This window comes from Aspergillus pseudodeflectus, assembly GCF_044049435.1.
Source record: "Aspergillus pseudodeflectus strain CBS 756.74 chromosome Unknown BJX68scaffold_1, whole genome shotgun sequence".
Lineage (NCBI taxonomy): Eukaryota > Fungi > Ascomycota > Eurotiomycetes > Eurotiales > Aspergillaceae > Aspergillus > Aspergillus pseudodeflectus.
In genome coordinates, this window is record NW_027263777.1 from 993,065 (window position 1) to 1,018,163 (window position 25,099).

A 25,099-nucleotide genomic window follows, 5' to 3' on the forward strand; every position below is an offset into this window, starting at 1 on the left:
ACTATCGTCTCTCTTGTCTTGGTTTTTGTTACGCTTGTCCTGCGAATTTGGGTCAAAATCATCCGCCGCCGACGATTCACGGCCTATGACTACTTACTTTGTTGGATATGTTTTTGCTTTAGGGTACTCAGCAGCCTATTTTTACGGAATATATCCTCTTGTTATGGGTATGCACATGGCAGACGCAATGCGGCTATACTTTGATAGAGTCGAAAAACCCCTAAAGGTGAACTAGGTCCTGTTATTCTTCTCTGACGCATGGAGATAATTGCTCACGGAAGCTGGCTATCTACAGATCCTCGCCCCAGGCACCTTTATCTGGGCCGTCGCAACGACATCCGTGAAACTCTCCCTTATAAGCCTCTACCTCAAGATATTCAGCCCCAAGCTATTCAAGGTCTCAGCGTGGACCGCAGCTTCATCCGTGATGCACGCTATTGCGAGTATCCTAGTCGCGGCCTTTTTCTGTCCCCCGTTTGCGTACTACTGGGATCTAGCGAACCTCTGCGGCGACGATACGAAGCTCCAGCTTTCGACCGCAGTAGTCAAAATGATACTGCACTTTCTGATTGTTCTTCTCCCGCTCCCCATTCTGAGGTAGCTGCAGATGTCCTGGGAGAAAGAGACCTTGCTAAGTGGGATATTCAGTTTGGGACTTTGGTCAGTGCTCGTTTTGTTTCTATGTCTCTCCCCTTCCCAGGCCATCTCGGCTTCGCTTCACCCACTGCTTCACAACCAATGGCCAAACAGAACACACGCGCCATACAGCTAGTTAATACAGTCGAATATCAGCATCTGCGCAATGAACCTCGCGCGCACAATCGTCGTCGTAAACCAAGACCCCACAGACATGACGCGCATAATCGCGCAAATCAGAATGCTCCCCGCCCTTGGAACTAATGTTGGCATGCTTTTGCGCCGCGCTCCCCACACTCAGTCTGCTATTTTTTAGGGCCTCAAGAAGCGCCACTGCACACCGGGCCCAATTGGGTGGGTACTTGTCGGGCAAAGTGATGTTGAACTCGTTTGTTAGGAGGCGCGTGGCTGGGTTGGGGTTTGTGGGGAAGGCTGGTTCGGCTTTTTCGGCTTGGGACTGGGGAGACGACGTTGGTTACGCTGGATGAGTGCGAGCGGGATGATGTGCTGCCTTTGTGCGAGGGAGCTGGGTTCGACGGCTTCGAGCTCTGGGGGAGGAAGTGGGATTAAGATCCATACAGAGATATACATTGCATGAAAGGGAGTTGTTTGCGTTGTTTGCGTTGTAAGAAGTGTGGGTGTAGCTGGAAATGGAATTGTGCTTCCTAGATAAAATTAAATGATCGTTGTAGAGATGTATATACCAGTCCCGCCTCGTCCTTCATTGACCCCGAAACTTCAAAGCGACCAACTCATCGGAAGCAAGATATATTGGATAAACCCGCCGCCATACTATACTACACTCTCGAAGCCAAACCATCCTAAAACCACTATTTATCAAGACCCTGAACACGGAAACATTTACCCCTCCAATGAAGAGATCCATCTGCCATGACATCCCATTTAGTATGCCCTAACCCTCCTCAGCTCCACGACAATCAAATGAATCAGTATAGCATGCATTAATCATCATACCAGAACCAACACTTCGCAACAGGATAACAATCCTATTTGTTCACATCTACCCCTCCCGCAATCGCAATGATAGTTGTCCCCCAGGGATTGGGTAACTCGCCCGTTCGTCTCCTCCAATCACGACGCCACCGAGATTCCGGAACGGCACGACGCACGCCATTTTCGGGGTCACTATGCGGGTTGGGTTGGGCATCGAAGTGGAAGTCGAATGTTATGGAGGTGTGAGTTGGAGGAGATGCGGCTCAAGTACGTCCTAATGGGTATATCAAGGAGGAATGGGTTGGGCGAAGGGGTTGGTGGTGGCTTCCAGAATCTGGCGACGACTACGCCTATCAACGACACTGTGTCTTTTCCGACAATTTGGCTTCTGGGTCCTGTGTGCCTGTATCATCTTTGTGACTGCTGCTGTTTGTTCGTGTCAAAACGAAAGCCCTATCCTTCCGAGGCGCTTCCCATGGCTCAAGTCGAGCAGATCGTCACGAATCGGTACCTGGTCGTGGAGAAACTGATGAGCCTTCTCAGACAGCGGTTTGGCAATGATTTCAATGTTACTGTTCGTACCTTATCTCAGCCATCTCCTTCCTTTGAGATGTTGCCCCCCCAGCCTTGCGAAAATCAGCTGGGTCACACAGGCCGTGCCCAGCCCGACGATTCATTGATTGGATAACATTCCCCAAGGCTGGCGGCATTAGTTCTCTCTGTTAAGAGCTAGCCGCCTCACTTTTCGGCTGACACTTGTCAGGTGGTTCGTGGTAGCTTCTTTCTGACGGTCCCCGAGCGGCTTAGCGAAGTGAGTCTGCCCAGGTGCCATGACTCTCTCGTCTTGGCTAGCCTGGCAGTTGATCGGCTGTGTGCACTTGTCTGACTTTGTCATAGGAGGATATCGACTCGTGTTGCGATTAGTCCCGAGGCGCTTCGCCACACTGCCTAGGTCGGGTCAGAGGACGATCTTTGCCCTCCCCCCGTGCACCCCGCGTCTACACTTCTGCCTTGCCCGGGCATCATCGCCGTTGCCCTTTTCCATCTCTCCCTTTGCCCTTTTGCCCTCTTTCTACCGCGATCTGTTTACTACGCTTAAGGGAACTGTCGCATTCTCCACGTTACCCTCTATACTAACGCTATACAACCTCCAACCGACTGAGCATTGATCGTACTCAAGCGTCAACCAGGAAGGTCGCAAGTGCCCCTCTCTGTATTGCACCAGCCAAATGAATATTTGCGGGCTTACAGGACTTATATCGTGCAATCCAATCCCTCACTTCTCCGAAGGCAAGTGTCTTGATCCAACCAAGCTTGTTCGGTTGCTTCGCGAACAATATGGACCATCCAACTTCCGAATCGATGTAAGAGCACCCACGCGATGATCCCGAAACGTTCGGCAGATGTACTGACGCACAGTTTCGCCAAACAGCTTCAGCTGGATGAGTACATTGTATACGTCCCTCCTGCGAAATCGCGCCCCTCAGCGTTGACTGAAGTTAGTCCTGCGTTTCAATTTCGAAGTCGCAATCTTTATCAGCGCATTCTGACATTTTTAGCAGGATGAAATCAATACCTGTCGCAGCCGATAGTGATTAGAGTGTCGCTCAGTTCTACCATAGTCAAGCGATTCGATTTCGGTTTTTCGGGTTTTTGAGCAAGAGAATGAATGATGTTGTTGCGTTTGATCAGATAGAGTTCCATCCTCAGTAACTCGATGACGTAGCCGAATAACCGTAAGATAATGCGGCACGCTGGTTTGCGCTCTAGGATATGCGACGCACCGTAAGCGCATTGACGCAGCCCGGCCGCGAAGTACCATCTGAGGTTTCTCCGGCTCTCTGCTGGCTGAGCTGTTGCCAATTCTTGCATTTCTAGGGGCGCCTCACTGCACAGATGCCCATCATGAAGCCAAGTTGATGCCCAAAGCCCTCAGGGCTATCTGTAGAAGATGTTGAGCGTGGCTCAGACCAGAAGGTCAATTCTCATATAGGACGCGCGCGAAGCCCTTGTCAGACTGTACGATAACAAACACGGTTACCGTGGGTCTCAAGAAATCATCATATCAATGGATCAACATCTGCTCGGCAAGGTGAATACAGACTCTAGGAGGATATTCAAAGAAAAGTCGGGGCGACCGCAGCTCGAGCTGTCGATTATCGACAAAAGTGACGATGGAGCCGGACAATGTGTTCTCAATCTTCTACCCAGAACGCAGATCAACCAGGCATCAGAGCTGAAGGCAGCAAGCGTTGTGCGTGACCGTGTCTTCTCCATGTTGGTATCTCGAGGGACTCGAACAATGTTGACATGAGGAAAGCAAGCACCGAACGAGTGTAGTCGGATCTACACCATCCAGCATAGACGATCGTGGACAACGTTAGACATCTCGCGTCCGCTCTTCGCCGAACTGTTGGACACCCACAAGATTTTTAACGGTTTATGGCGAGTCATCCACGCTTTCGGACTGCGGTCGCGCGAGAACGCGTATGGCTTCCCGCTACCTCAAGCGAGACAGTCAAGGTCTGGCAAAATCATCTGTCAAGGTCCATCAACGCACAACCTCTTATACTCTTGAACGATCACGGCTGACGAAGTAAAGAGCTGGCATACGTTATACAGCGCGTCGAAGAAAACGGAAGGCTGACCTCGGAAAGCCCTTGGTCAATTCGTCAAACAGGTATATACCAGAAGTTGACACAATCGGAGCGGAATTTAGAAGCTGCAAAAGCATTGTTCCTACTGGTCGCTCCATCCTCGACAGCTGAAAAGAGTGTTCTAGACGCGCTGTCCGACAGCGAATCGGAGTGTGGAGATTCTATTGGCTGCGCCCTGTCGGTCCATGGCTGCCTTGTATCCGAGAGCCTCACAGGGTGGGTGGACTATATGTGCTGGCTTGAAGAGCAGTTGAAGCTCAAGGTAAGATTTGTCCCATATCCGCGCCATGTCAGAAGATGGATCTGACCCTTGCAGTCGGCTCGAATCATGACGTCGTCCGTATATGGTGGCCGCGACACTAGACCAGTCAAACTTGTCGAAAATGAGAGGCAAGACTTAAACCAGCTGGAGGGGTATATTAATGACCTTCTTATGATCCTCCGCAACAAGGCCTACCTGATACGTCGGATTAAGCGAAGTTGTCAGCAGTATTGCTTCGTGCACCGGAATGAGAAACAGCCATGCGTATGCCAACGGGTCATGGAGGAACTTGAGGAGTATGCAGCAGAAGCACAGAATTACCAGGATCGAGCAAAGGTGCTGCAGACTGAAGTGCAGTCTGTCCAGAGTTGCGTATGTTGCTTCCCTTCGCCTCGCAGATCAAATCCGAACTGATCGTTTCTCCGACATGTTAGTTATCGAATCGGGAAAGCGATGACATTAAGCAACTTACGGTAAGGCCCAGATGTCCCTGACATTGAACGGAAAGTAGGCCGTCCAGTAACCCATGACTATAACAGATCCGCAATGCACTGGACGCCACTGCAGTCAAGCTGCTGGCCATCATCAGTTTGGTGTTTTTGCCGATAACGCTAGTCGAGGTACGTGTCATCCATTCCACCTATGATTTTCAGCGCTGACGGTGGGCAGAATTTCTTTTCGACTCAGTTTGTCACGACGGAAGGCGGCGGACTGCAGGTGTCCGTGTACGCCTTGATCATGGTGGCAGTGGCACTGCCGCTGACGGCTTTGGTGTATCTAGTCTGGCGGCGCTGGCTCCGGCACGAGCACTCCCGATTCCATCCCACCTTTTCCTCAGGAGAACGTCTGGCCATGTACAGGACTGATACGATGGACACGAAAGAGGGGATTGAGCTTGATGATCTGTCTCGGATGGTGTAATAATAATGAATAGCCGCCGGAAGCGTTCCCAAGTCCAAGCGGGGTTAGCCTCGTTCTTGCCTAATCGGGAAGCGCCCTGCTCGCGCGCGCGGGCGCACGCGGGGTCCCTCCGTCACAAGCCAAGGCCTTTCTTAGCGGTCGGGTGCACTCCGCATGATCATCTTGATCACACCGGAGTTGATAAGTAATATAGAGGCTTGCTCACCACTTTTACAAGGCAGAAATCTCCTGTATCTTGTCTCACTGCGATTCGTTAGCATCATGTCTCTCGCCCTTTGCCCGCCGCTCCGCCTCCAGTCACGACCAGGCCTCGTATAATCGCTCTGTACGTACCTCCTTCCGTCCCCCCCTGTCGTCACTTTTTCTTGGCTTTGCGATACTTCAAATCAGGCACCCATCTGTCTGTCCCTTTTATGTTGCTTTCCGATCCGATGCTTGTTTCTCTCCGACTCCGTCTTGCTTAAGCTCACAAGGGCTTCTGACTCTACCAGCTAGCTTGAAACCATGACCGTCCCTACTTATCTCATCTACATCGGTCAGCTGTTTCTACGGATACTATTGGCCTCCCAAGCCATCTTCATCCATCGCCAACCGCCTCCAGATCAACTCCCACTGTTCGAGAATCCCACCGTCCGTGTACCTCTAGAACCTCCTTCGCCGCCACCGTTACCTCCGGATGATACAAGCTTGATTACGTTACGAGGGGATGAAAGTCATTCAAACATTTTGCAGCGTCTTCTCAAAGATTCCCGCGTCCGTTCCGCCGTAGAACAGTCGCATGTCTTTGTCTCGGAACCCGCTCTTAAACGTTTGGTCAAGGAACATGTGCGAGGTATACTGGCAAATGATCTGAAAATCGAAGCTGCGAGGGTGGAACATTACGCCCAGATAATATCACGACACGCTCCACGGCTCTTTGCAATCTTCGTCGAAGCAAAGAAGGACGACCACATCATCCAAATCCTTGACGAGCACATCCGGGACAAAGACCTCCCGTTCATCAAGATCCCAAGCTCGGAGGGATTGCCGTTGACTTTAGTCACAAAGCGTGGGGCACCTATCAACACCTTCAAGTCATGGGAACCCAAAGCGCTCGAAAACCTCGAGCTCAAGCAGCACCGTGTTCTGAGCCCTGTGTTTTGCAGACACAAACATTATGAGCTTGGGGAGAAAGACATACTACCCTTTGTCCCAAACGATGCCGAATCAAGCTCGTGGCCAAAGGTGGCAGGCGGTTTTGGAGAAGTATACCCGGTGCGTATCCACCGTGACCACCACCAGTTCGGCCAAGACGTGAGTCAGCTCCAATTTACTCGCAGCTACTATGGCAGAGGGCTTATACCTGAGTAACTAGGATCTTCCCGTGGCCGTCAAGCGCATGTTCTATGCTTCCCACTTCAAGCTTGAGCAGAAAGCTTATCAAGACCTCGGCCCGTCCGCCCACCCTTACATAATTGATCTTTTGTTCACTTATGAGTATAGGAAGAACTTCCACTTGGTATTTCCATGGGCTACTGGAACCTTACTGGAATACTGGCAGATGAACCCCATTCCTGTGATTACCGCTGCGTTCCTCACATGGACCATACAGCAGATGACGGGAATCGCAAGTGGTCTGGCCTATCTTCATGAGTTCAAGGACCCCAGGACTGGCGAACTTCGTTTTGGACGGCATGGCGACATCAAGGCACAAAATATTGTTAGATTCCCTTCTTCGCTTGGCCCGGGAATCTTGAAGATAGCCGACCTGGGACTCGCTAGGGTTCATGGCAAAGACTCTAGGTCGAACGTGGACCCGAAGAGTGTGCGATGCTCTCCTACAACCTCTCCCCCAGACGCCTTGCGTGGCTGCCGGATCTCACGAAAGTTTGATATCTGGAGCCTTGGGGCCATGTTTCTGGACTGGACCTCGTATTCGCTTCTCGGAAACCGGGCGATTGCACAATTCTCCGACCTACGCTTGCAAGGGAGCACCAGCGTATGGCCCGAGTTTCGGCAAGATACCTTCTATACAGCAAATGGCGAGATGGTTAACCCACATGTGGTCGCCTGGGTCGACAAGCTGAAGCGACTTCCCCGCTGCTCCCAGATGATGCACGATATTTTGGATCTCATCATGAAGAGGATGATCCTCATTGATCCGGAAATGCGATGCTCGGCACGAGAGATTACCCAACACCTCGAACACATCCTCGCACGTGCTCAGGAAGATCAAGAGTATCTGGCCGGATCGAATCCCGTCCCAAAGTTTCCGCCCATACCCATGCGAACATCTTGTGCAGCAGATCTACGGACCTCGCAGGTCGCCAGGACACGAGGACCATGGTCAACACCGAAAAGCCGAACCTGGCAGGTCTGACGGTGAAGTGTGTAGATGTTTGATGACCTTTGCGTTTCCTATTTGTTGTTTGGGTGGTTATCTGACTTGCAGGGGCGATTGAACACTGTTTTCGATACAGCATTTGTTTTGAGTACACTATCTTTACGCGTGCTGACGCATCTCGACTCGCGAATACCTTCATGACCTTGCATTTATGCTCTCTCAAGGACTCCCAAAGCACTTGCCCAAGCTTGACATAGCACTTTTAATAGACGTGGAGCACAGCAAAGGCATGACCCTCTGAATCATCTATGAGCATTCGGTCGGAATCAACCGCAGGAGTCGATGATACGTAACGCATCACAATTGTAGAAGTCTTTTTTGGCGCAGTTCATGGTCAATTAGCAGTCTTATCTGAACCGTTCCCTGTTCAACAATCCATGTTTCAGTCTTCATTGTAAGAACCTCTGCGGAGACCGTTTACTTCAACAGGGCAGCCGCGTTGGTCGCTCCTTCTAAGTTTCCTTAAGACGTCTAACAAACTGGGAAGGAGCAGTGGACAAATCCAGGATGGAAGGTACGCTTGGGCGCCCAGCTGGGTCGCTCCTTCCTCCAGAAGAGAGAACTAGGCATCGTGCACTGAGGAAGGTACAATCCGCCCTGCTGTAGATAGCGTATCTGCGGTTCCATTGCCAGTCAACTCTTTGCTAGATCAATTCAAGTTCCTCAACGACATGACCTGCTATATTACCCGGACTGAGCCTTTGACAAGGGCTGGCTCGCCATTCTACGCACCTTGCACCTATTGCTGAAGCAAAGGCTCCCTCTCCCAATCCTCAGCCGCATCGTCCTCGTCCTCTTCTCCCAGCCCCTGCAACCCGTTCCTTCGCTCTCTCCTCTCAACCGATCCCCTCCACCAAGCAACCAGCACCAAAAATGCCTGGACCGCCGCAATCATACCAGTCTCCACAACCGGCCACCCATAACTCCAGAACCACGGGATCTCACCTTTACCATAATCTCCATCACTGTATGAGATCCTCCACGCCCACGACACGGCCAGTGCCACAAAGACCCATGCCTGAATGGCCAACCCCAGGACACTGAGACCCGGATACCCCTCTGTATCCCCGACATGTTTCCAGATCTGCGCCATCTGCGGGAAGAGCGCGAGGAATGCGAATGCGGGCATGAGCGTGTTGAGGAACAGGCCGTGGATAAAGGCCCAGTTCTCGCGGAGATCGGTTTCGGGCCACTCGGGCGTTGCAAAGTACGGGGTGAGACCGATGAAGTCTAGAAACAGGGGCACGAGGGTGATGAGGAGGTAGAGGATGTAGATGATAACGTGATCGCGTTTTTCGCGGTGCGCGGGGCGGTAGGTTATTGTTAGGATGAATCTAGTCATCCCACGTTAATGCGCGATACACCCGCATCATCCGAGTCCAACAGAGAGATAAGGGATGGGCTATATCGGTAGAACGTACAGGGTCAAAAACAGAACCCAAGTCGTCGCGAGCTGCGCAAAGTTCAACCAGTCACCCGCAGTCCGCGGCTCATGGACTAGCATATCACCCCCGGCTTCGGGGACGCTGACCAACAGGTAAAAGAGGATGGCGAACTGCTCGGTCGCGACAATGAGGTTGCAGAGGACATAGCTGGGGGAGATGCCTAGGCTGTTCTTTTTAACATCGAGGCGGTACAACTGCGGGAGGAATGAGATCGCCGTTAGAGCGATCAAGATGCTATGGAGGTTAGCTATAGATCGTCTTGAGGGGTACTACTACAATGCACTTACACCCTCACGGAGTTGGGAACCTCGTTGTAGGCCGGCATCTTGGGTTTGTTGATGGAGTTTTCAAGAAGTGGGGTTGGGTATGGCCACGGTGCACGGTGACTCGCAGACTGAAGCTGTTGGCGCTTCAGGGTGGGTACTAATTATAGTCAGCCACGTGAGGGCGAAGCTATACCAGGTAGCAGTATCGATGGATGCCTATCCGCTGTTCACAAGTACACCATCATAGAATCGAGTTATGCGAGGATTTGGTGGTTGCTAATGAGATAGTCTCGTTGCATCTCCAAGTCCTGCGACAGCCTCGCAAATCGCACGGGGAGACCTTGAACATACAGAGCAACTCAACCACATCGTCACAATGTATGGAGGCAGCATGGAAAGCTTTACTCCTGAAGAACGCCCCTGACAAACTGTCACCGGGCAGTTGACAATGCTTGTCTGACAGATGAGCGTATGTTGATCATGCCATGACTTCGGACATCTCCTTGATTGTCTGAAACCAACTAGGAATCCAGCCGCTCTTGATGACGAAACTAGGAAGGTATCCGTGACGATCATTACTATAACCCCAACTTAAGCTATTTAGTACAAACGGCTAACGTGGCAAGCCCTGAGTTTTATTTCTTCCAGCCACAGGGTGGCCGTTGACTTGAGACGGCGCCGTCTGACTGTGGGGAACCCCTGTTTCATGACACACAAGCTTCTTTCAGATAGATGAACTGCATAGGAAGTATGGGGTATAAAATATGCCTCCTCTTCCCTCCCTTGCCAGCTCGTAAAGAAGTTTATTCCCACTGCATCGCATCCCACAAGCATCTCATTGTCACCTTCAACCATCCTAACCATCCCATCGCAAGAATGAAGATGAACCTGCAAACCCTAACGACCCTCCTCCTCCCAGCCCTCGCCCTCTCCACCCCCGTCGACCCCTCCTCATCCCTCACAATCAGAGACGACACCTGGGGCGGCAGCGTCTCGCTAGGCCCAACAAAATCAACCATCGTCAATGCCGTGACAACCATCATCCCCGGCCCCGCCCCGCTAACTCAGAACGGCGTCCTCTTCCTCTGGCCTGGTATGAGCAACGGCACGGGCGATCTCATCCAGGCGACGCTCGAGAGCTGGGAGAGCAATGACTGGTGCGGGGCGGCGAGTGGCGAGTGGTGTGTGCGCGCGAGTGTCTTTGGGTGGTTTGGGCAGTTGGATGGGGATGCTGGTGTTGTTAAGGGGGATGATCAGGTGCGGATTGAGTATACGTTGCAGGATGATCAGGATACATGGGTGCAGTATGTCTTCCATATTCTTCTTGGATTGAAATTGGAAGGAAGGGTACTGATGCAAGTGCTTTCCACAGGACCGTCACGAATGTGGGAACTGGCAAGGTCCTCTCGACTTACTCGTCCCAGTCCGGGCCTTATATGACCGGGTAAGTTGGTCATATCTTTTTGACCCCAAACTACAAGAGTTAGCCCTAACTCAATCTGTCAACATTAGATACGGTACTGGAACGGAATGCAATGACGGCTGCACCGGCACATCTTCTGAGCAGCAGTATCTCAATACCGAAATCACTCTAGCTTCGTCGGACCCGACTTTTGGAGATACCATTGCCACTGCTGGTGGTGCTACGTATGAGGGACTGGCCTCGAGCCAAGACGGAACGGTGTGGACGATTGAGAGTATCGTCATTCCTGCTATGGTCTAAGTTGGCTTTAGACTCGGAATGGTTTCCTTTGCTCTTGTCTACTTGTGGTTTAGTGTAAGATATCAAAAGTGAATATTGACCTTGAAATTTGTAGCACGCTGACCCGTACTGCATGCATCTTCAATTTTCTGGATTTGATCGTCCTCGACCGGCTCCATCTCCTACAAGCTTCTTAATATAACCCAGTCTTGCGCGAGCATCTAGGATACTTGGGAAAAGATATGTCATACATATTTTGGTTCTAAATAGACTCATGTATATTTTGATATCTTTTAACCTCGGGTTGACGTGGGCTTTCAAGTCCCATGGAACTTACGCTACATGACTAAAAATAACCGAGGGCCGAGAGCTCTCTGGGCAGGATAATTGGCCATCTATGTTAAATCATTGGCTCTGCCATTCACGAATTTTCTTTCCCGGGCGCTGCAATCAAAAGTCATGTCGACATATCCACCACTATCCATCGTGGCACAGCCATTGAACCTCGCGGATAAGCTGTCCCTTTCTTGGCGGCTTCCTCTATTGCGTAGGTCCTTATTAAATTCGAGCCCTTCTAACCAATTCTAACTCTCTGACGCGTAGTCATCCATTGTGTGGTAAAGTTTTTAGCCTTGTGCCTATCGCACGGCGACATTTCCCTCATTCAATGGCGCCAGAAGCTTGCACTTGCCTTCCTGCAGGCGCTCGAAGCTTCTTTGACAAGAAAGCAGCGGACTGCGTATATACGGAAATTATCAACAGGCGATGGTATCCAGAGATACTGCCGCAAGCACCACTTGAGCCATAAAGCCGTCGTTGGGAGTCTTTCTACCCGTACCAACAACCCTGATGTCCCAGCCCCGGTACTCCATTTCGTCAACAATGTATCAGCACACCCAGATGGACCGACGATACTTTACTTCCACGGCGGCGGATATCACAGTCCTATCCGCGCAGAGGGCCACGTTCCTTTCGCACTGCTCTGCGCTAAAGCCTGCAAAGCGTCGCAGGTCGTGTTCTTAGAGTACTCGCTTACCCCAGAGCAGCCATATCCGTGCCAGTTGATCCAAGCTGTAGAGGGCCTGCGGCACCTTCTCGAGGACCAGAGCATCCAAGCAGAGAACATCATTCTAGCCGGTGATAGTGCCGGCGGACACTTGATTGCAAGTCTGTTGACTCACATTGCCAATCCTTCACCGTATGCGGCGCCGATAGATCTTTGCGGTGGTCAGTTTAGGGCTGTTGCTCTTGTATCACCCTGGTTGGTGATGCCCACGGATGGGCATGATAATGCGCGGCTCCCGCAAGCAGCAAATGACTGGTTATCGTGCGAGACGTTGACTCGATTCGCGGAAATGTTCAGACCTGCGCTGAGCGAGGTATGGAGTAACTCCTGCGAGGCTGAGGGCGCCAGCGATGTGTGGAAGAAGCTCTTTCCCGGCAATGGTGAGCGTGCAGTATCTCGCAAAGCAATCTTGGCTGTGGGAACATCGGAGTTGCTGTTTGATTCGTGTGTGAAGTTTGGCAGGGACTTTGTGGCATTTGAAAGCATCTATCTTGATGGTCAGGCGAGTGTTGAATTGCTCAACGAACAGGACTTTGTTCTTGCAATAGCTCCTGGAGAGACGCATGTTCAGCCCGGTGTCGACTGTGCGCTGAAGTATCATGATGGGCGGATGTTGAAGGCGATTCTAGCTTTTCTAGAAGCTTGTTAAAGAGGGCGAGAGGGGTATATATGATCATATTAATGCTACATGATAATGCACAATACATACGCCAGGACTCTAAGAGAGGAGTCTTTACAGTTTAGGATACTAACGAAAATGCGCAGCGGAAAGCAAGCGCACATGCTTTAGCTCAAACTAACAGGGTTGAGAAGTAGACCGCGGTCCTCTGTGTTGCATTTGAAGTCAGACTCCGAAAGAGCTATTAAGTCATACCATTTCGACTCCTTGCCCCGCTGGCAATGTTATTGCTTGTTGTCTCGCCAGGTTTAGCACAGGCCATAGATGTCTGTCTCTATATCGCTGGTATTGCATTCTACGGAATCAATCCAGTCGCCAGGAGCTTCTGGAGAAAAAGGTCATACACGGTTGGATGCTCAGTAGACAATTGATATATATAGTACGTGTTCAGAAGGCGAGACTCACTCGATTAAGTTCCCATCTAGATCTCTTACATACACACTTCGAGTCTTTCCAACAACGCTAGTTCGCTCAACGACCATACCGCATTCCCGGACCTATGCATAGGAGATTAGTTAGCTTATGTTGTGGCGAACCCTATCTTTGGATGATAGAAAAGACGAACTTTAATTCTAGCATCTTGGGAATGCTCTAGCGCCGCCTCAACATACACATCGGTCAAGAAGCACATATCAGCGTTACCAGGCGTCGCATTCTAGTCCTTGGGCTGGAGCTTTCTGCCTGGTTCGTGGAGGTTGATTTGCTGGGTGTCGAATAAGAGGGCGTGCCTGTTTATATGTTTGTGTAAAACTCGTCTTTCAGCTAAATGCTGGAATTAGGGCTAATCGCCAGGTGGGTCCCACCTTCGAACAGTCGTATTCACAGGTGAGGTAAAAACCTCATGTCTCATTCCCAGGTGAGTCGTATAAAATCTATTTTTGTGGAATAATTTAAATGTGAGCATGAGGTGGTTCAGAGATCTTACAGTTATTAGAGGGGGTTAAGGTGAGAATAATGGTTAACCTCATTTGCTGGAGAAAGATAACTAACGAACCCACAGATCCTAGACCCGGTTGTTGAGACTGGTATTATTGCCGGGGTTCAAGCGTTCTTGGTTGTGGTTGCCTGGGGGAGGGGGTGGGTTGAAAGGAGAGAGCGGAGGAAAGGACTGGACGTATCACAAGAGGCTTCCAGGTCTGACGGTTGGGAGAGTGAGCCTTTGCTTCCCCAATAATGAATGTGAGGGCGCAGGATCTCCTTGCCCACAGGACCTCAAGCGTCTAGGTCCGGGCCATAAGGTATGGCCTAGCCTAACCCAATATAGCACTTACCAGAGCTGTCCCGTCGATGCATATACCTTCCTGTGCAGCAGGACAGGGAAGGGTCGCTCCTTCCTCAATCGTGGCAGCCATCTATTTTTGAGGAAGGAGCAACCCACATGTACACCTTCCTTATTTAATTTGTCCGCGGGTCGCTCCTTCCTTCCGAGGCCGGGGCCCCTGTACGCTCCTTCCTACCTAGGTAGATGGGCGTTCTGAGGAAGGAGCAAACCACGTACCTGCCCTGTTTATGAAGGTCTATCGGTCGTGCCTTCCCTATGTTCGTTATTCCATATACGGCAAATACGAGCACGGAAAACTCTATTCAAGCTCATCGCCCCTTCCCCTCAGACTTAGCCCATTGTCGAGGAAAAGCACGCCTAGGGTATCGCGGTTTCAACATCTGCTCAAACCAACAATTCACGGACGAGCCCGGGGAGTATCGACCTCAGATTAACCCCAACTAGGATCTTTTTGAACCGTCTATTCAGCGTATTGCTAGTTGTGGGTTGCTGACGTGAATGATGAGAGCCTGGACACTCTGGATTGGAAAGCGAATACTCCGAGCAGAACTTTCCAGCGTGAAGGGGAGATATGAACTGGGGTAGATGCTCTATGTGCATACAAAGGTGGGTAGTTGGTACAGGATGGTTGCGACTGGAGGACGGCTGTGCCGCGGAGCTGGTATCATAATAGCTTCCCATCCGGCCATCTAGTTCTGCTAGGCTATAGAAGGCGCTTTTGGTCATAGAAGGCTGAGATGATAGCTACTACGTCCTTCGCCATAACTCCAGCATTGTAACGGAAATCTCTAGCAAACTATCACGGCACCTGAGTCCCTTCATAAGTGAACATTCTAACCTGTGCGTTTCTTGGGTCGACTGGTCCATCACTTTGACTATACCTGCCGCACTATCCTCCACTATCACGGGAGCAGCCTCCATCCCAAGTAAATTCGCTGCGCGGTTACCAAGGTTAGTTGCCCCGAAGCTACATATCGGGCGGTGGAATAAGCTAGCTATATTAAAGTAAATATGTCTGCATAGATGGTGCTCACCCAGGGTTAACAGGGAAAGTTGTGAGCTGGTTGTCTTCCACTGAAATAGCTTTGGTGTACCAGTGCTGGACTAGCTTGGTCGGGGCGTAGATAGCATTTGGGAGAGGGATGTAGTTCCTAAACAGTATTAGTATTCATTCATTTTTCTCCTCTAAAAGCATAGATATACCGTGAGATAAGCCGCACCAGATCCAATAGTCACCCACTTTGAATCTGTTGCTTCCTTGAGCAGATTCCTGAAAGCCTGGTACAGATAAAGGAACCCATAGATGTTCACATTAATATGCTTCTTAATGATCTTAGGGCTTCGCGTCGCGCACTTTCTCCCACTAAAGGGCAATGCCGGCATTTGCAATAGCAATTTTAATGCGATGGATGTCCCTAGAAGCGAGCTGCCTGACGGTGTTGGTAGGATCTGTGGGAGCCATGGCTTTAATCCTCCCCACATGCAGTTTAGTTCCCACTGCTGAATTGGGAATCTAGGCGAGGGCCTCTTGAGGTCGAGTTGGACGGGTCTCTGGCCGCAGCAATGACGGTGTAATATGGCTTCTCGAGGTATAACTCTAGGATTCCCTTCCCAATGCCGAGGTTGGCCGGTGATGAGAACGACAGTGGGAGATATGACTACTTCTTAAAGTTAGATAGAGATCCAAGAGAACAACGTGGGTAATAATAGGAATAGGGAGGCGGGGGTTTGCCGGTAAAATACTCCGTAGCGTCAGCCTGTGGCCCATTACTTTAATTCTCTATCTGTCTCACAGACAGTATTTCGCTTTAAAGGGGTTGCAGATAGTTTCTTTGTCCAGGGCTCCCATTTCCCGGTCCAATGTTGATGGTCGTTTGCGCAAAGATGCAGTGCAACCTCAAATTTACCTTTGCTTGAATCGCCGGCCATCCTGTCACATATTAGCAAGTGAGTGGATGGTTAATCTTTGCAACTCTCCTTCCAGACTGTTCGTGATTGGCAGTATACGCATTGGCGATCAGAGGAAGTTGTCAGGACGCGAGGCATTTAAAAGGTACGCTAGGGATCCCCGCTAAGCAGGCTTATCATGATATATGTCAGGGCAAGGTATGTGTATCCTGCAATTTGATAAGGCGTTATCTCTAACTCCACCTCCAAACATGGTGGTCACAGCTTGCCTCCTGATGACACACTCAGATCCTCGTCCTGCAATGCCTTGAGATGACTTTGCGAGCCAGACAGAAGCTTAGCCTGGCTTCTGTAGGACATGAAAGCCCAGATTATTTGGTCGATGACAGTTAAAGGCCAGTGGCAACCACGTTATCCAGATCCAGGGTGAACCTTTAGGGCTTCCTGCATCGAGAGAGTTGAAAAATGTCATGGGAAAGAAGGTCTGCAGACTCATGTAAGTATTGAACATTGGCGGTTTACTTCTGGATCACAATGGCTTACAGCGGTAAATGTAGCAGGGAGAAACAGAATTATAGCAGCAGCGATTACTCTCATCTAGGTACTATCAAGGGCTGTAGAAAGTGCAACAGAGCGTGAATCCCGTGTAACTTTCAATCACAAGTTTGGCGTCCCAGCGGCCTAACTCAGTGAGACGGAGCATTGCTTGGTTGTCACTTTGACTCAACTCTGCCATAGCATTTGATGCACGGGCAATATCAATGTTGGCGATGCTATTTTGAGATGCCAGAGAGCTTACACCTAATTTGGGTCAGCGATATCCTTCAACCGTTTCTTATGCGGTCTTATTTGACCTGTTAGTACTCAACGGGCCCACTCGCGGGCGTCCGTGTCATGATTTGAAAGGATGTACACACCGTTTGGATCTGAGCAGACGTTCTTTGCACCAAGTACTCACACTGGGCCACGAGACCCTGATACCAGCCTCGGGCCTTTTGCAGCTTGATAAACAGCTCCGATGTGTCACGATAGCCCTGGCACCCAGGACTTTCGACTCGTTTGTCAGTCAGAGTTTCTGTGTGCTGACGCATTTGCTCGATCAAGTATCACGCACTATCAGTTTGCATTTTCAAGAAGGAAAGTCTGCTTAGTAAACTCCTAAGTTCACCAGTGGTGGGTACCATGTCGAGGTCTTTCCAGTCCCAAGCAGGCTGTTCTGAGTCTTAATGGCTTATTGGTTTCCTCATTCCGGTCGTGTCCTCGATACCCTAGTCAGCATCGCTTCGAGCCAAGTCGGAGGGTTCCAGAGCGGCCTTGCTCGTTCGCAGGCGTGTTGCAGTTTCACTAGATATATCTGTCAGGCGCGGTACCTAGGTAGGTGGGAGCGTCCTTGGTCAAGGCTAAGCGGCATAAAAGGTCTAAACTTGCAGCTGACCAGCATACGTACTCTGTACCTCACACGCTCGCGTTAAAGGTCACACGGTATATGATTGGCATCGTTGGCATCCTTTCGCAGCCTTTCGCTCGAGGCATACCGGCAAGCTGACAGGCTGACAGACGGGAAGAAAGGTGGGTATATGCGAGCACCCACCCACCCCGCCCCCAGCTTCAGTTCTAAGACTGCATTGTCAGCGCTTCGCGTCTTCTGATCGCTACACCAAAGCCTTGATTAACGTCCATAGTGTAAATCATCAGATTTTAAATTTTTCACGGCAGTAATCATCTGTCGAACGTCTCGATGAGTTTCCTCGTCGAAAGACACAAGAAGCGCAAGGCCCAGGGTTCCAAGCGAGACAGCAGCTCTAGTAACAACGACATTGCCGTCAAAAGAAACACCAGGGCCAGGGTGATCAATCGTCTCGAGGATTCAGACATAAAAAATGACTGAAACTGGGATCTGAAGGTGCTTGTCGAACCCACAGACAACAAGGACATAGTTGAGAATGGCACTAGCCGTATCTCGCTTGGCCGAAGCTATCGACTATTCGAGGACCACTTCACACCCGGGTAGGCAGTTAGCAAGTCCTTGCCCTCTAAAAAGATAGGTGCGATCACAGGTGTATAAATGCGAATACCGCGATATCATGCCTCAATCTCGCTGGACAAAAAGCGAAAGTACCATGACGTGAGAGGCGGCAGATCTCTGGGCTATGCAGACGAATGACGATCACTCCGTGAGGAAGACAAGAAGACAATTCTGCAACGTCCGTGGCACTGAACTCTGTGCTACCTAAAATAAAACCGTTATAGGTCTTTAGATGTCAACGTCAGCTGCAGAATGGCTTTTGTGGAGCTATCCGGGGATAGTGGACGGGAGAGGTTGCATCCAGCTCGGGTTATCGTGGCAAAGTCAGCTTGGCCGGGTTTAGACCCTGGCTTTAAGACCGACAGTCAACGTCACCCGAAATTCAGTACTCGGGACACAACTATAAAAAGCCCTGAGTAGCCATCGGTAAAGACCAACTCGTCAAGCAATCTCACTTATCAATTAATAAACATACCCAAACGACAAAATGGCCGGCCCATACAACGCGTCTACAACAGCCGAAGAGCTTGTCAAAAACCTCGCTGCCGAGATCAAGGGCAAGGTGATTCTTACCACCGGTCCATCGCCAGCCAGCATCGGTGCAACATTCGTGGAAACGGTCGCTCGCGCCCAGCCGGCCCTGTTGATTCTGGCCGGCCGAAGCACGAGTAAGCTCCAGCAAACAGCCGACGCAATCACCAAGGAAAATCCGTCCGTTCCAGTCCGTCTATTGCAGCTTGATTTGGGCTCATTGGCTGCGGTCCGCAAAGCAGCTTCTGAAGTCAACAGCTGGACCGATGTTCCTCACATCGATGTTCTCGTGAACAACGCAGGCATTATGGCCACCGACTTTGCCCTAAGTCCCGAAGGTTATGAGAGCCAGTTCGCGACGAACCATCTCGGCCACTTCCTCTTCACAAATCTGATTATAGAAAAGGTCCTCACCGCTTCGTCGCCTCGCATTGTCAACGTCAGCAGCGATGGGCACCGACTCAGCCCTATCCGCTGGGCCGATACCAACTTCCGGGTAAGCGCGAATCTTCCGGGCGAACCGCGTGAAATGTTCTAACGTGGTTTCAGGAAGGAGAGACGTATAATAGATGGTCCGCATACGGGCAGTCCAAAACTGCCAACATGCTAATGGCCGTATATCTGGCGGAGAAGCTCGGGCCGAAGGGGTTGCTTGCTTATAGCCTGCACCCCGGTGTTATCATCACGACCGGCCTCACACGTGGCGTCCCTTTCGAGAAGATGGCTCCTGAGCTGAGTACGAACACCTCCTCCATTCCAATTGCTGTAAATGCTGACATGTAGTGTAGTCGCGCTCGACCGAGCTCTGGGCAACGAACAAGGCTGGCGTGAGGACATCTCGATGAAAACATCCCAACAAGGAGCAGCAACAACAGTGTACGCTGCTTTTGAGCCTAGTTTGCGAGGTGAGAGATTGATTAATGTGTTGTGAGCGTTTACTAACTTTTCTATTCAGAGTTCAATGGCAAACATTTGGATGACTGCCATGTGGCGGATCCGTGGGTCGACACGGTGAAGCCGTGGGCTACTGATAAGGTTGAGGCCGAGAGGCTCTGGAAGCTTAGCGAGAGGTTGGTTGGACAGGAGTTCAATCATTGAGTAGTAATAATATAAAAATGTGGAGCTAGAGAAAAGTACTCCGTATGTAGCCGGAATGATTGATGAGAGGACAAAGAAACCTCGGAACAACAATGCTGGAGCTTTCCCCCATCTTAGGCCCCCGGTACCCCGCACGTGCTCCGATCCAGCCCAGCCCCGGCGCCGAAAAAAAAACATTCACCTCTCATCTTCCTCTCAAGTTTACTCAATTCGTCACAATCCACTTCTCCAATATGGCAGACGACACAAGACACTTCCAATCCATCCCCTGGGTCGCCGCTCACCTCCAAGACCCTGAGTTCGTGACAATCCCGATCCCCTCGCGCGTATTCAAATCTTCAACCGAGGACAGCTTCTTCTCGACAACAATCAACAGTCCATCCACAATCTCCGCCTGCGTAACACAATACCGAACACCACCACCGAACGCAAAGCCCTTTCGCCCAAAGGCAATTCCGACAGATGAACTCCGCACTTTCGTCACCCTCGGCTCAGATCTCAACGGTTGGCCCGGCGTGTTACACGGCGGGATGGTTGCGACGCTGCTCGACGAGTTTATGGGCTTGATTTTGAATTTGCGCCTAGGAGGGGGGGAGCCGGGACAGGAAGGGCCGGTCACGGCGTTCTTGAATACGAAGTTTGTGAGGCCGGTGCAGACGCCGGGAACGGTTGTTGTCGGGACAAGGATCACGGAGGAAAAGGAGATGAGAAAGTGGAAGATTGAGGGAGATATTCGGGATGGAGAGGGGAACGTATTGGCCAGTTCCGAGTGTCTATATATCTTGCCAAAGAGTGCAGCGAAGAGTGTCTTATAGATTGGTAGAAGATGAGGTGAGGGTGAGCTGAAGTTCCATAACCCTTACACATAGAGAAATCACTGGCAATATACCTCAACTTATTCTGGTAGTCGAACAATCAGCAACCACTTGGAGGTTTCAGTGCTTCTGGTGATCTTCGGCTCAAGTGGCAGGAAGCTGAAGTCAAAAGAAGACCATTCTGCAAGCAAGGGCGCGATTCCTCTCCCAGTAGAGCAGAGGTAAAGTGTTCATGTTCGCAGCCTTTCGTCTGGAGATTGCAGAGTCGCCCTGATACCACGGGCTCTACCAGTGGCAGAAGAATATTGACCTCCCATCCCCGCTCCGCCTGCTCAACCCAACTCAATCTCTAGCACACGCCACGAAAGACAAACACCAGCTCCATCCTCACTGCCGCATCCTCGAATCTCTTGCCTCTCATTGAACCTTTGGCTGAGAGTCAACAGAACACCATGGTGAGCCCCGTTCAATCTTCGCTTGTTTATTCTTCGCTCTAACACAGCGAAAGTCAGGTCCCGCCCTCGAGAATCTCCCTGCCGACGTCCTCCACTTGATCCTTTGTGAGCTGCCAGACGGACAGAGCTTGGAGGCTGCCGTGCAAGCTTCCCCGGCACTTTACAGAACCTAGTCGGCGTATCGTTACAGAATCCTTCTCTCTGTCCTTCGAAACTACCATAACGGGCTGGGAGTCGTGTCATACGTGATTGCTGCCATTCGATCTAGGCGACTGTGCGCTACAAAGGTCAGAAATAGAAAGTTAATGCACACCCTATTGGACTGTCGTCGACTAGAATCTTACAAGAGCCCGGGGAATGCGAAAGAGGTTGTCCAGCTGCTACTCCTCCATGAGGTAGCTGTATGGTTCGTCGAGCAACTCAGCAATACCGACATTACAAGACCCGGCTGGGTCCCAAGAGAAGTGTGGAAGGAACAACTACCATTGAGGCTGTCAGATGATGAGAAGAAACGCATTTTCCGAGGATTTTATCGGCTTCAGACATTGAGTAATCTCTTTCGACGAGCGAAATACAAAAGCGAGCCTAAGGCCTCCTGGAATCTGGCTCTCGATCCCGATGAGATTTGGCGCCTTTTCATTCTATCAATGCCTACCTGGGAGATCAATGAGATGGGCTGCGTCTTCTACACACTCAAGAATATGATCCGACCTGATTGGAACGCAATGGTAGCGCTGAACTTACTCTTTCAGAGACCACCAGATAGCCAGGAATCGTATGAATCTGTACCTTCACAGGTGCTTTACGATGAAGACGAAAATGGCCTGTCATCATTCGTGAATAATGGCCCAGCGTTCCTTGCTGGGTTACTCAAACAGCAAAATACACTGTCCGAATCGATGTATGATGTGTTTGATAAGGGATCAAGCCACTTCGAGTCGTTCCTTGAGAACGTTCCCTGCAGATATCATGTCATACCCGACGACGACGCGGCAGACTATTACTTCAAGTGTCCTGCAACTCAGTACGACGCCAACTCACTCGAAGAATTTCAAGAGATCCTCTCCGTACTACCCAAGGCGAAACAGCCCGGTCCATGCTGGAAATAGCATTGGAGCAGGGTTCCGATGGTGGGCATGAGTTATTTGCACAACATGGTATTGAGTGGTGCATCTACCGATGAGTGGTACTGGGGCTTCGCTTTCTGGGACGAGGATAGACTGATGCAATGGAGGGAGACTAGCCAGCGATGCAATTGATCGTCTCTGGCATCTCGACAATCGTGGCTATTAGGGCGGAGGGCGTTGCATTTGAACTCGGATTTCGACTTGGAATTGACTTTACATTGACGTATTTATTCAATGTCCCAAAATCGGCTCTAGTACGCGAAGAATCATTCATATATAGCTACTGATGCTTATAATATCCTCCATGTATGTCTTCCTCGAGAATAAAGATTATATCGCACTCTTTCCACTCGCCTTAGCCTCATCCAAAGCTTCCTCAATACCCCGAACCCGCACCCCAGGAAAATAAACCTCCCTCTGCCTCTTTGCCTTCTCAGCATCAACACTGTTAAAACTTGTATATCCGAGCAACTGCAACTGCGCCTCCACCTTACTCCCATATTCACCACTCTCCTCCGCCTCCTCTACCTGCTTAACCGCGTCCTCATACCCTCTACTCACAACTGTCCACTCTTCACCTTCACTCCTCTCCTGCAAAAGCGCCAACAGGTCTCTCCAACAAACCGTCTCCCCCTCGATATGTGTATACTCCTCCCACCTCTTCTCATCTTCACTCTCAATCAACCCCACAACAGCCCCAACAACATCCCAAGCACTCGTCAAAGTAACCCTCCCTTCCCCTTTCCCATAAAGCACAAACACTCTCTTCTCGAAATCAACTGGCCACCCAACCGTCAACGCCCCAAAATACCTCCCCTCATGTTCCACCGGGAGAAGATACTCTGCAAACCACCCGACAAGCACACTCGTCCACATAACCTCATCTTGCTCCCTCAACGCCCGCCGAATCGGCTCGCGCGTCTCGTGCATATACCTCGGTTCCAACTCAGGATGTTTCTCAATGTTCCCCGTCCATTCGGAGGGGATGATGCGTTTACAGCGCGGGGAGAGCCTGCATGCGGAGAGGAGGGCAAGGTGCGCGGTTATGTGGTCCGGTGGTTGTGCGGAGATCGTGGAGATGACGGCGTCGCAGTCCGAGAGGTGGGATGTCAATGATGGTACAGTGTAGTCTGTTACTCGTTGCTCGATGGAGAGCTTGTCGAGGAAGGGTTTGGGGGAGCGGGTTAGTGCGATTGGGGTGTGGTTGTGGTGCGGGAGGGAGGCGTAGAAGTAGCGGGCCAGGTCGCCGGTTCCAGCTATGGCGATTCTCATGGTTTGTCGATGTGCGAGGCTGACTTGGTGTTAAGGTGAGAATTACGGATTCCAGGAGGGTAACTGGTTGTACTTAACTATGAGTCTTTGGATTGGATTGGTAAGCCGATCTGGTCTGCTTGGGGATACGAGGTCTAGATGCTTTCTTGGTTGCAGTTGAGTCGCTGCTCTTTGCTACCAGGGTATTGCTGCTGGGACAAACGAGCTTGATTCTAGCATCTAGTCTTACAGGTGTACCATACATTACAATTATCCCTCCTCTCTCTTCCCAGCAGGCACTCCAAAAATCCAACCTCTGGCCAAGCGGTAGATGCCATGGACCCTCGACTCGTTTTATCCTACGCCGTACCCAAAGAAGGTTCCCAGTTTCGGATCAAATAGAGCCGCTAGGGTGGTGATGCTGGGTAGCATCCAGTCGGGCCTTCGTCGTTCATTTCATCTCTATATCTGAATCCTCCCTTGTCTCCAAGAAGCTCTTAAGCGTGTCGACAAGATATCCCGCCCCTGGCCATTTCTGCAAGTCCAGGTCCAATTGGCTTTTCTTGGTCTTTTTGTTTTGCTCAAAATACCACACTTCCAGATCTCGAAGATATTCCCTCATGTCGACATTGAAGTAGATTTCTTCACGGCGGGCTTCCTTCAGCACGAGGGTAAGCTTGAATGCTGGTAAGCCCCACGGATAGGCCTGGAGATGTTTATCGTAGCGAACCTTTTCCGGGATGGGCCCGCGGTTTCCTTGCGGCCAGTATTTTGACGCTGCTGTAGTGAGGTCCGCGAGCGTTCCCAGCTGGTAGCGGTGGTGGCAATTTTTCTTCATGAAGGTTCCTTCTTCTGCCCAATTTGCGTGCCTTTCAAGACACCAGTTATAGATTTTTGCATTTGGTGATGGCCAGGAGTGGGAATTGTAGCTTTCTGCAATTCTTCGTTCTCATCCTCATCGTCGAAGCAGGCTAGCAGACGCTCTTTTGGTGTTATCCGACGCTTGGTTTCCTTGGGCCACGTTCTGATACGCCAGGTTGAGTCGACCAAATCCTCCATCAGTTCGGTGACCACAAGCTCTGTCGGTCTGCCTGTTAACAGTTCCACCAGGCTGTTTTCCGTTCGAAAGAGCTTCTCAAAGTAAAATTTCCTATACACCATGCTATCCTGACTTAGATTCATAACCTCCTCCGCTGATAAGGTGATGAGCCCCATATCAAGAATGCGCATGACCAAAGCCATTTCCAATCGCCACCTCTCCATGCATTAATCCTTCAAGTCAACTAGGAAGTTGATAAAATTGAAACACTTGGTATTCCTATCGAGGGAGAACCAAGTGGGAAGAAACGTGGTGTGGGCCATATAACTTTGCTATGACCTGCTAATGCCTTCCGCATCCATGCTAAGACAAAGAATCAAGAATCTCCCTCAACAAGCCTATCTCACCCCTCTAAAAGCCCTGCACGTTTGTTTAGTGAGGCCAAGTTGTCCGGAAGAAAGAATCTGGAAGAGAAAAGGAATGTCTCTCAGAAAGTGGGCGATAGCTTTGACCCCGAGTAAGTTCATGGAACAGCTGCCTTCTGTGTCCAGAATAGGGCGTGCTTCGTCCGATGGTCCTAGGCAACATCCAATCGC

General features: G+C 50.6%; 13 protein-coding genes across 13 annotated transcripts; 9 read left to right on the forward strand and 4 right to left on the reverse strand.

Moving 5' to 3' along the window:
• Nucleotides 1–187: 187 nt before the first annotated feature.
• Nucleotides 188–601, forward strand: BJX68DRAFT_260458 (uncharacterized protein; the record flags this gene model as incomplete). Its single annotated transcript, XM_071043893.1, has 2 exons — nt 188–226; nt 296–601. The coding sequence occupies 2 exons, from the start codon at nt 188–190 to the stop codon at nt 599–601; spliced, it is 345 nt and encodes a 114-aa protein (XP_070905736.1).
• Nucleotides 602–2,517: 1,916 nt separating this feature from the next.
• Nucleotides 2,518–3,273, forward strand: BJX68DRAFT_223004 (uncharacterized protein). The gene is made up of 3 exons (XM_071038070.1): nt 2,518–2,954; nt 3,023–3,088; nt 3,153–3,273. Exons 1-3 carry the CDS (start codon nt 2,820–2,822, stop codon nt 3,180–3,182), a joined length of 231 nt encoding a protein of 76 aa, XP_070905737.1. The 5' UTR covers nt 2,518–2,819; the 3' UTR covers nt 3,183–3,273.
• Nucleotides 3,274–3,658: 385 nt separating this feature from the next.
• BJX68DRAFT_260459 (uncharacterized protein) lies at nt 3,659–5,375 on the forward strand (the record flags this gene model as incomplete). Its single annotated transcript, XM_071043894.1, has 8 exons — nt 3,659–3,844; nt 3,911–4,136; nt 4,193–4,509; nt 4,564–4,881; nt 4,944–4,982; nt 5,049–5,129; nt 5,179–5,234; nt 5,291–5,375. 8 exons carry the CDS (start codon nt 3,659–3,661, stop codon nt 5,373–5,375), a joined length of 1,308 nt encoding a protein of 435 aa, XP_070905738.1.
• A 996-nt stretch (nt 5,376–6,371) lies between these two features.
• On the forward strand, nt 6,372–8,055 carry BJX68DRAFT_223005 (kinase-like domain-containing protein). The gene is made up of 2 exons (XM_071038071.1): nt 6,372–6,723; nt 6,785–8,055. Exon 2 carries the CDS (start codon nt 6,809–6,811, stop codon nt 7,787–7,789), a length of 981 nt encoding a protein of 326 aa, XP_070905739.1. The 5' UTR covers nt 6,372–6,723; nt 6,785–6,808; the 3' UTR covers nt 7,790–8,055.
• A 306-nt stretch (nt 8,056–8,361) lies between these two features.
• Nucleotides 8,362–9,627, reverse strand: BJX68DRAFT_223006 (uncharacterized protein). Its single transcript, XM_071038072.1, has 3 exons — nt 9,546–9,627; nt 9,235–9,492; nt 8,362–9,147 (listed from the first exon to the last, which is right to left on the reverse strand). Exons 1-3 carry the CDS (start codon nt 9,581–9,583, stop codon nt 8,553–8,555), a joined length of 891 nt encoding a protein of 296 aa, XP_070905740.1. The 5' UTR covers nt 9,584–9,627; the 3' UTR covers nt 8,362–8,552.
• Nucleotides 9,628–10,400: 773 nt separating this feature from the next.
• BJX68DRAFT_260462 (uncharacterized protein) lies at nt 10,401–10,972 on the forward strand (the record flags this gene model as incomplete). Its single annotated transcript, XM_071043895.1, has 2 exons — nt 10,401–10,828; nt 10,897–10,972. 2 exons carry the CDS (start codon nt 10,401–10,403, stop codon nt 10,970–10,972), a joined length of 504 nt encoding a protein of 167 aa, XP_070905741.1.
• Nucleotides 10,973–11,685: 713 nt separating this feature from the next.
• On the forward strand, nt 11,686–12,941 carry BJX68DRAFT_260463 (alpha/beta hydrolase; the record flags this gene model as incomplete). Its single annotated transcript, XM_071043896.1, has 2 exons — nt 11,686–11,773; nt 11,830–12,941. The coding sequence occupies 2 exons, from the start codon at nt 11,686–11,688 to the stop codon at nt 12,939–12,941; spliced, it is 1,200 nt and encodes a 399-aa protein (XP_070905742.1).
• A 2,342-nt stretch (nt 12,942–15,283) lies between these two features.
• Nucleotides 15,284–15,636, reverse strand: BJX68DRAFT_260464 (uncharacterized protein; the record flags this gene model as incomplete). Its single annotated transcript, XM_071043897.1, has 2 exons — nt 15,284–15,404; nt 15,494–15,636. The coding sequence occupies 2 exons, from the start codon at nt 15,634–15,636 to the stop codon at nt 15,284–15,286; spliced, it is 264 nt and encodes an 87-aa protein (XP_070905743.1).
• A 2,749-nt stretch (nt 15,637–18,385) lies between these two features.
• BJX68DRAFT_9775 (uncharacterized protein) lies at nt 18,386–19,863 on the forward strand. Its single transcript, XM_071050111.1, has 4 exons — nt 18,386–19,214; nt 19,268–19,454; nt 19,507–19,623; nt 19,674–19,863. The coding sequence occupies exons 1-4, from the start codon at nt 18,675–18,677 to the stop codon at nt 19,814–19,816; spliced, it is 987 nt and encodes a 328-aa protein (XP_070905744.1). The 5' UTR covers nt 18,386–18,674; the 3' UTR covers nt 19,817–19,863.
• Nucleotides 19,864–20,004: 141 nt separating this feature from the next.
• BJX68DRAFT_223014 (PaaI family thioesterase) lies at nt 20,005–20,722 on the forward strand. Its single transcript, XM_071038073.1, has one exon. It carries the CDS (start codon nt 20,050–20,052, stop codon nt 20,629–20,631), a length of 582 nt encoding a protein of 193 aa, XP_070905745.1. The 5' UTR covers nt 20,005–20,049; the 3' UTR covers nt 20,632–20,722.
• A 1,011-nt stretch (nt 20,723–21,733) lies between these two features.
• On the forward strand, nt 21,734–22,195 carry BJX68DRAFT_260467 (uncharacterized protein; the record flags this gene model as incomplete). Its single annotated transcript, XM_071043898.1, has 1 exon — nt 21,734–22,195. The coding sequence occupies one exon, from the start codon at nt 21,734–21,736 to the stop codon at nt 22,193–22,195; it is 462 nt and encodes a 153-aa protein (XP_070905746.1).
• Nucleotides 22,196–22,492: 297 nt separating this feature from the next.
• Nucleotides 22,493–23,503, reverse strand: BJX68DRAFT_223016 (uncharacterized protein). Its single transcript, XM_071038074.1, has one exon. It carries the CDS (start codon nt 23,483–23,485, stop codon nt 22,544–22,546), a length of 942 nt encoding a protein of 313 aa, XP_070905747.1. The 5' UTR covers nt 23,486–23,503; the 3' UTR covers nt 22,493–22,543.
• Nucleotides 23,504–23,915: 412 nt separating this feature from the next.
• BJX68DRAFT_260469 (uncharacterized protein) lies at nt 23,916–24,706 on the reverse strand (the record flags this gene model as incomplete). The annotated part of the gene is made up of 2 exons (XM_071043899.1): nt 23,916–24,272; nt 24,344–24,706. 2 exons carry the CDS (start codon nt 24,704–24,706, stop codon nt 23,916–23,918), a joined length of 720 nt encoding a protein of 239 aa, XP_070905748.1.
• Between the last annotated feature and the right edge of the window lie 393 nt (nt 24,707–25,099).

What these genes read in the sequence shown, in the direction of transcription:
- BJX68DRAFT_223004 (XM_071038070.1), top strand. Translation starts at nt 2,820, where the DNA reads ATGAATATTTGCGGGCTTACAGGACTTATATCGTGCAATCCAATCCCT. An exon ending in CATCCAACTTCCGAATCGAT is followed by an intron (nt 2,955 to 3,022) that starts GTAAGAGCACCC and finishes TTCGCCAAACAG; the next exon opens with CTTCAGCTGGATGAGTACAT. An exon ending in GCCCCTCAGCGTTGACTGAA is followed by an intron (nt 3,089 to 3,152) that starts GTTAGTCCTGCG and finishes CATTTTTAGCAG; the next exon opens with GATGAAATCAATACCTGTCG.
- BJX68DRAFT_223005 (XM_071038071.1), top strand. Translation starts at nt 6,809, where the DNA reads ATGTTCTATGCTTCCCACTTCAAGCTTGAGCAGAAAGCTTATCAAGAC.
- BJX68DRAFT_223006 (XM_071038072.1), bottom strand. Translation starts at nt 9,583, where the DNA reads ATGCCGGCCTACAACGAGGTTCCCAACTCCGTGAGGGT. An exon ending in GTTCCCAACTCCGTGAGGGT is followed by an intron (nt 9,493 to 9,545) that starts GTAAGTGCATTG and finishes TAACCTCCATAG; the next exon opens with CATCTTGATCGCTCTAACGG. An exon ending in TGGGTTCTGTTTTTGACCCT is followed by an intron (nt 9,148 to 9,234) that starts GTACGTTCTACC and finishes TGGGATGACTAG; the next exon opens with ATTCATCCTAACAATAACCT.
- BJX68DRAFT_9775 (XM_071050111.1), top strand. Translation starts at nt 18,675, where the DNA reads ATGGCCGGCCCATACAACGCGTCTACAACAGCCGAAGAGCTTGTCAAA. An exon ending in GGGCCGATACCAACTTCCGG is followed by an intron (nt 19,215 to 19,267) that starts GTAAGCGCGAAT and finishes ACGTGGTTTCAG; the next exon opens with GAAGGAGAGACGTATAATAG. An exon ending in TTTTGAGCCTAGTTTGCGAG is followed by an intron (nt 19,624 to 19,673) that starts GTGAGAGATTGA and finishes TTTTCTATTCAG; the next exon opens with AGTTCAATGGCAAACATTTG.
- BJX68DRAFT_223014 (XM_071038073.1), top strand. Translation starts at nt 20,050, where the DNA reads ATGGCAGACGACACAAGACACTTCCAATCCATCCCCTGGGTCGCCGCT.
- BJX68DRAFT_223016 (XM_071038074.1), bottom strand. Translation starts at nt 23,485, where the DNA reads ATGAGAATCGCCATAGCTGGAACCGGCGACCTGGCCCGCTACTTCTAC.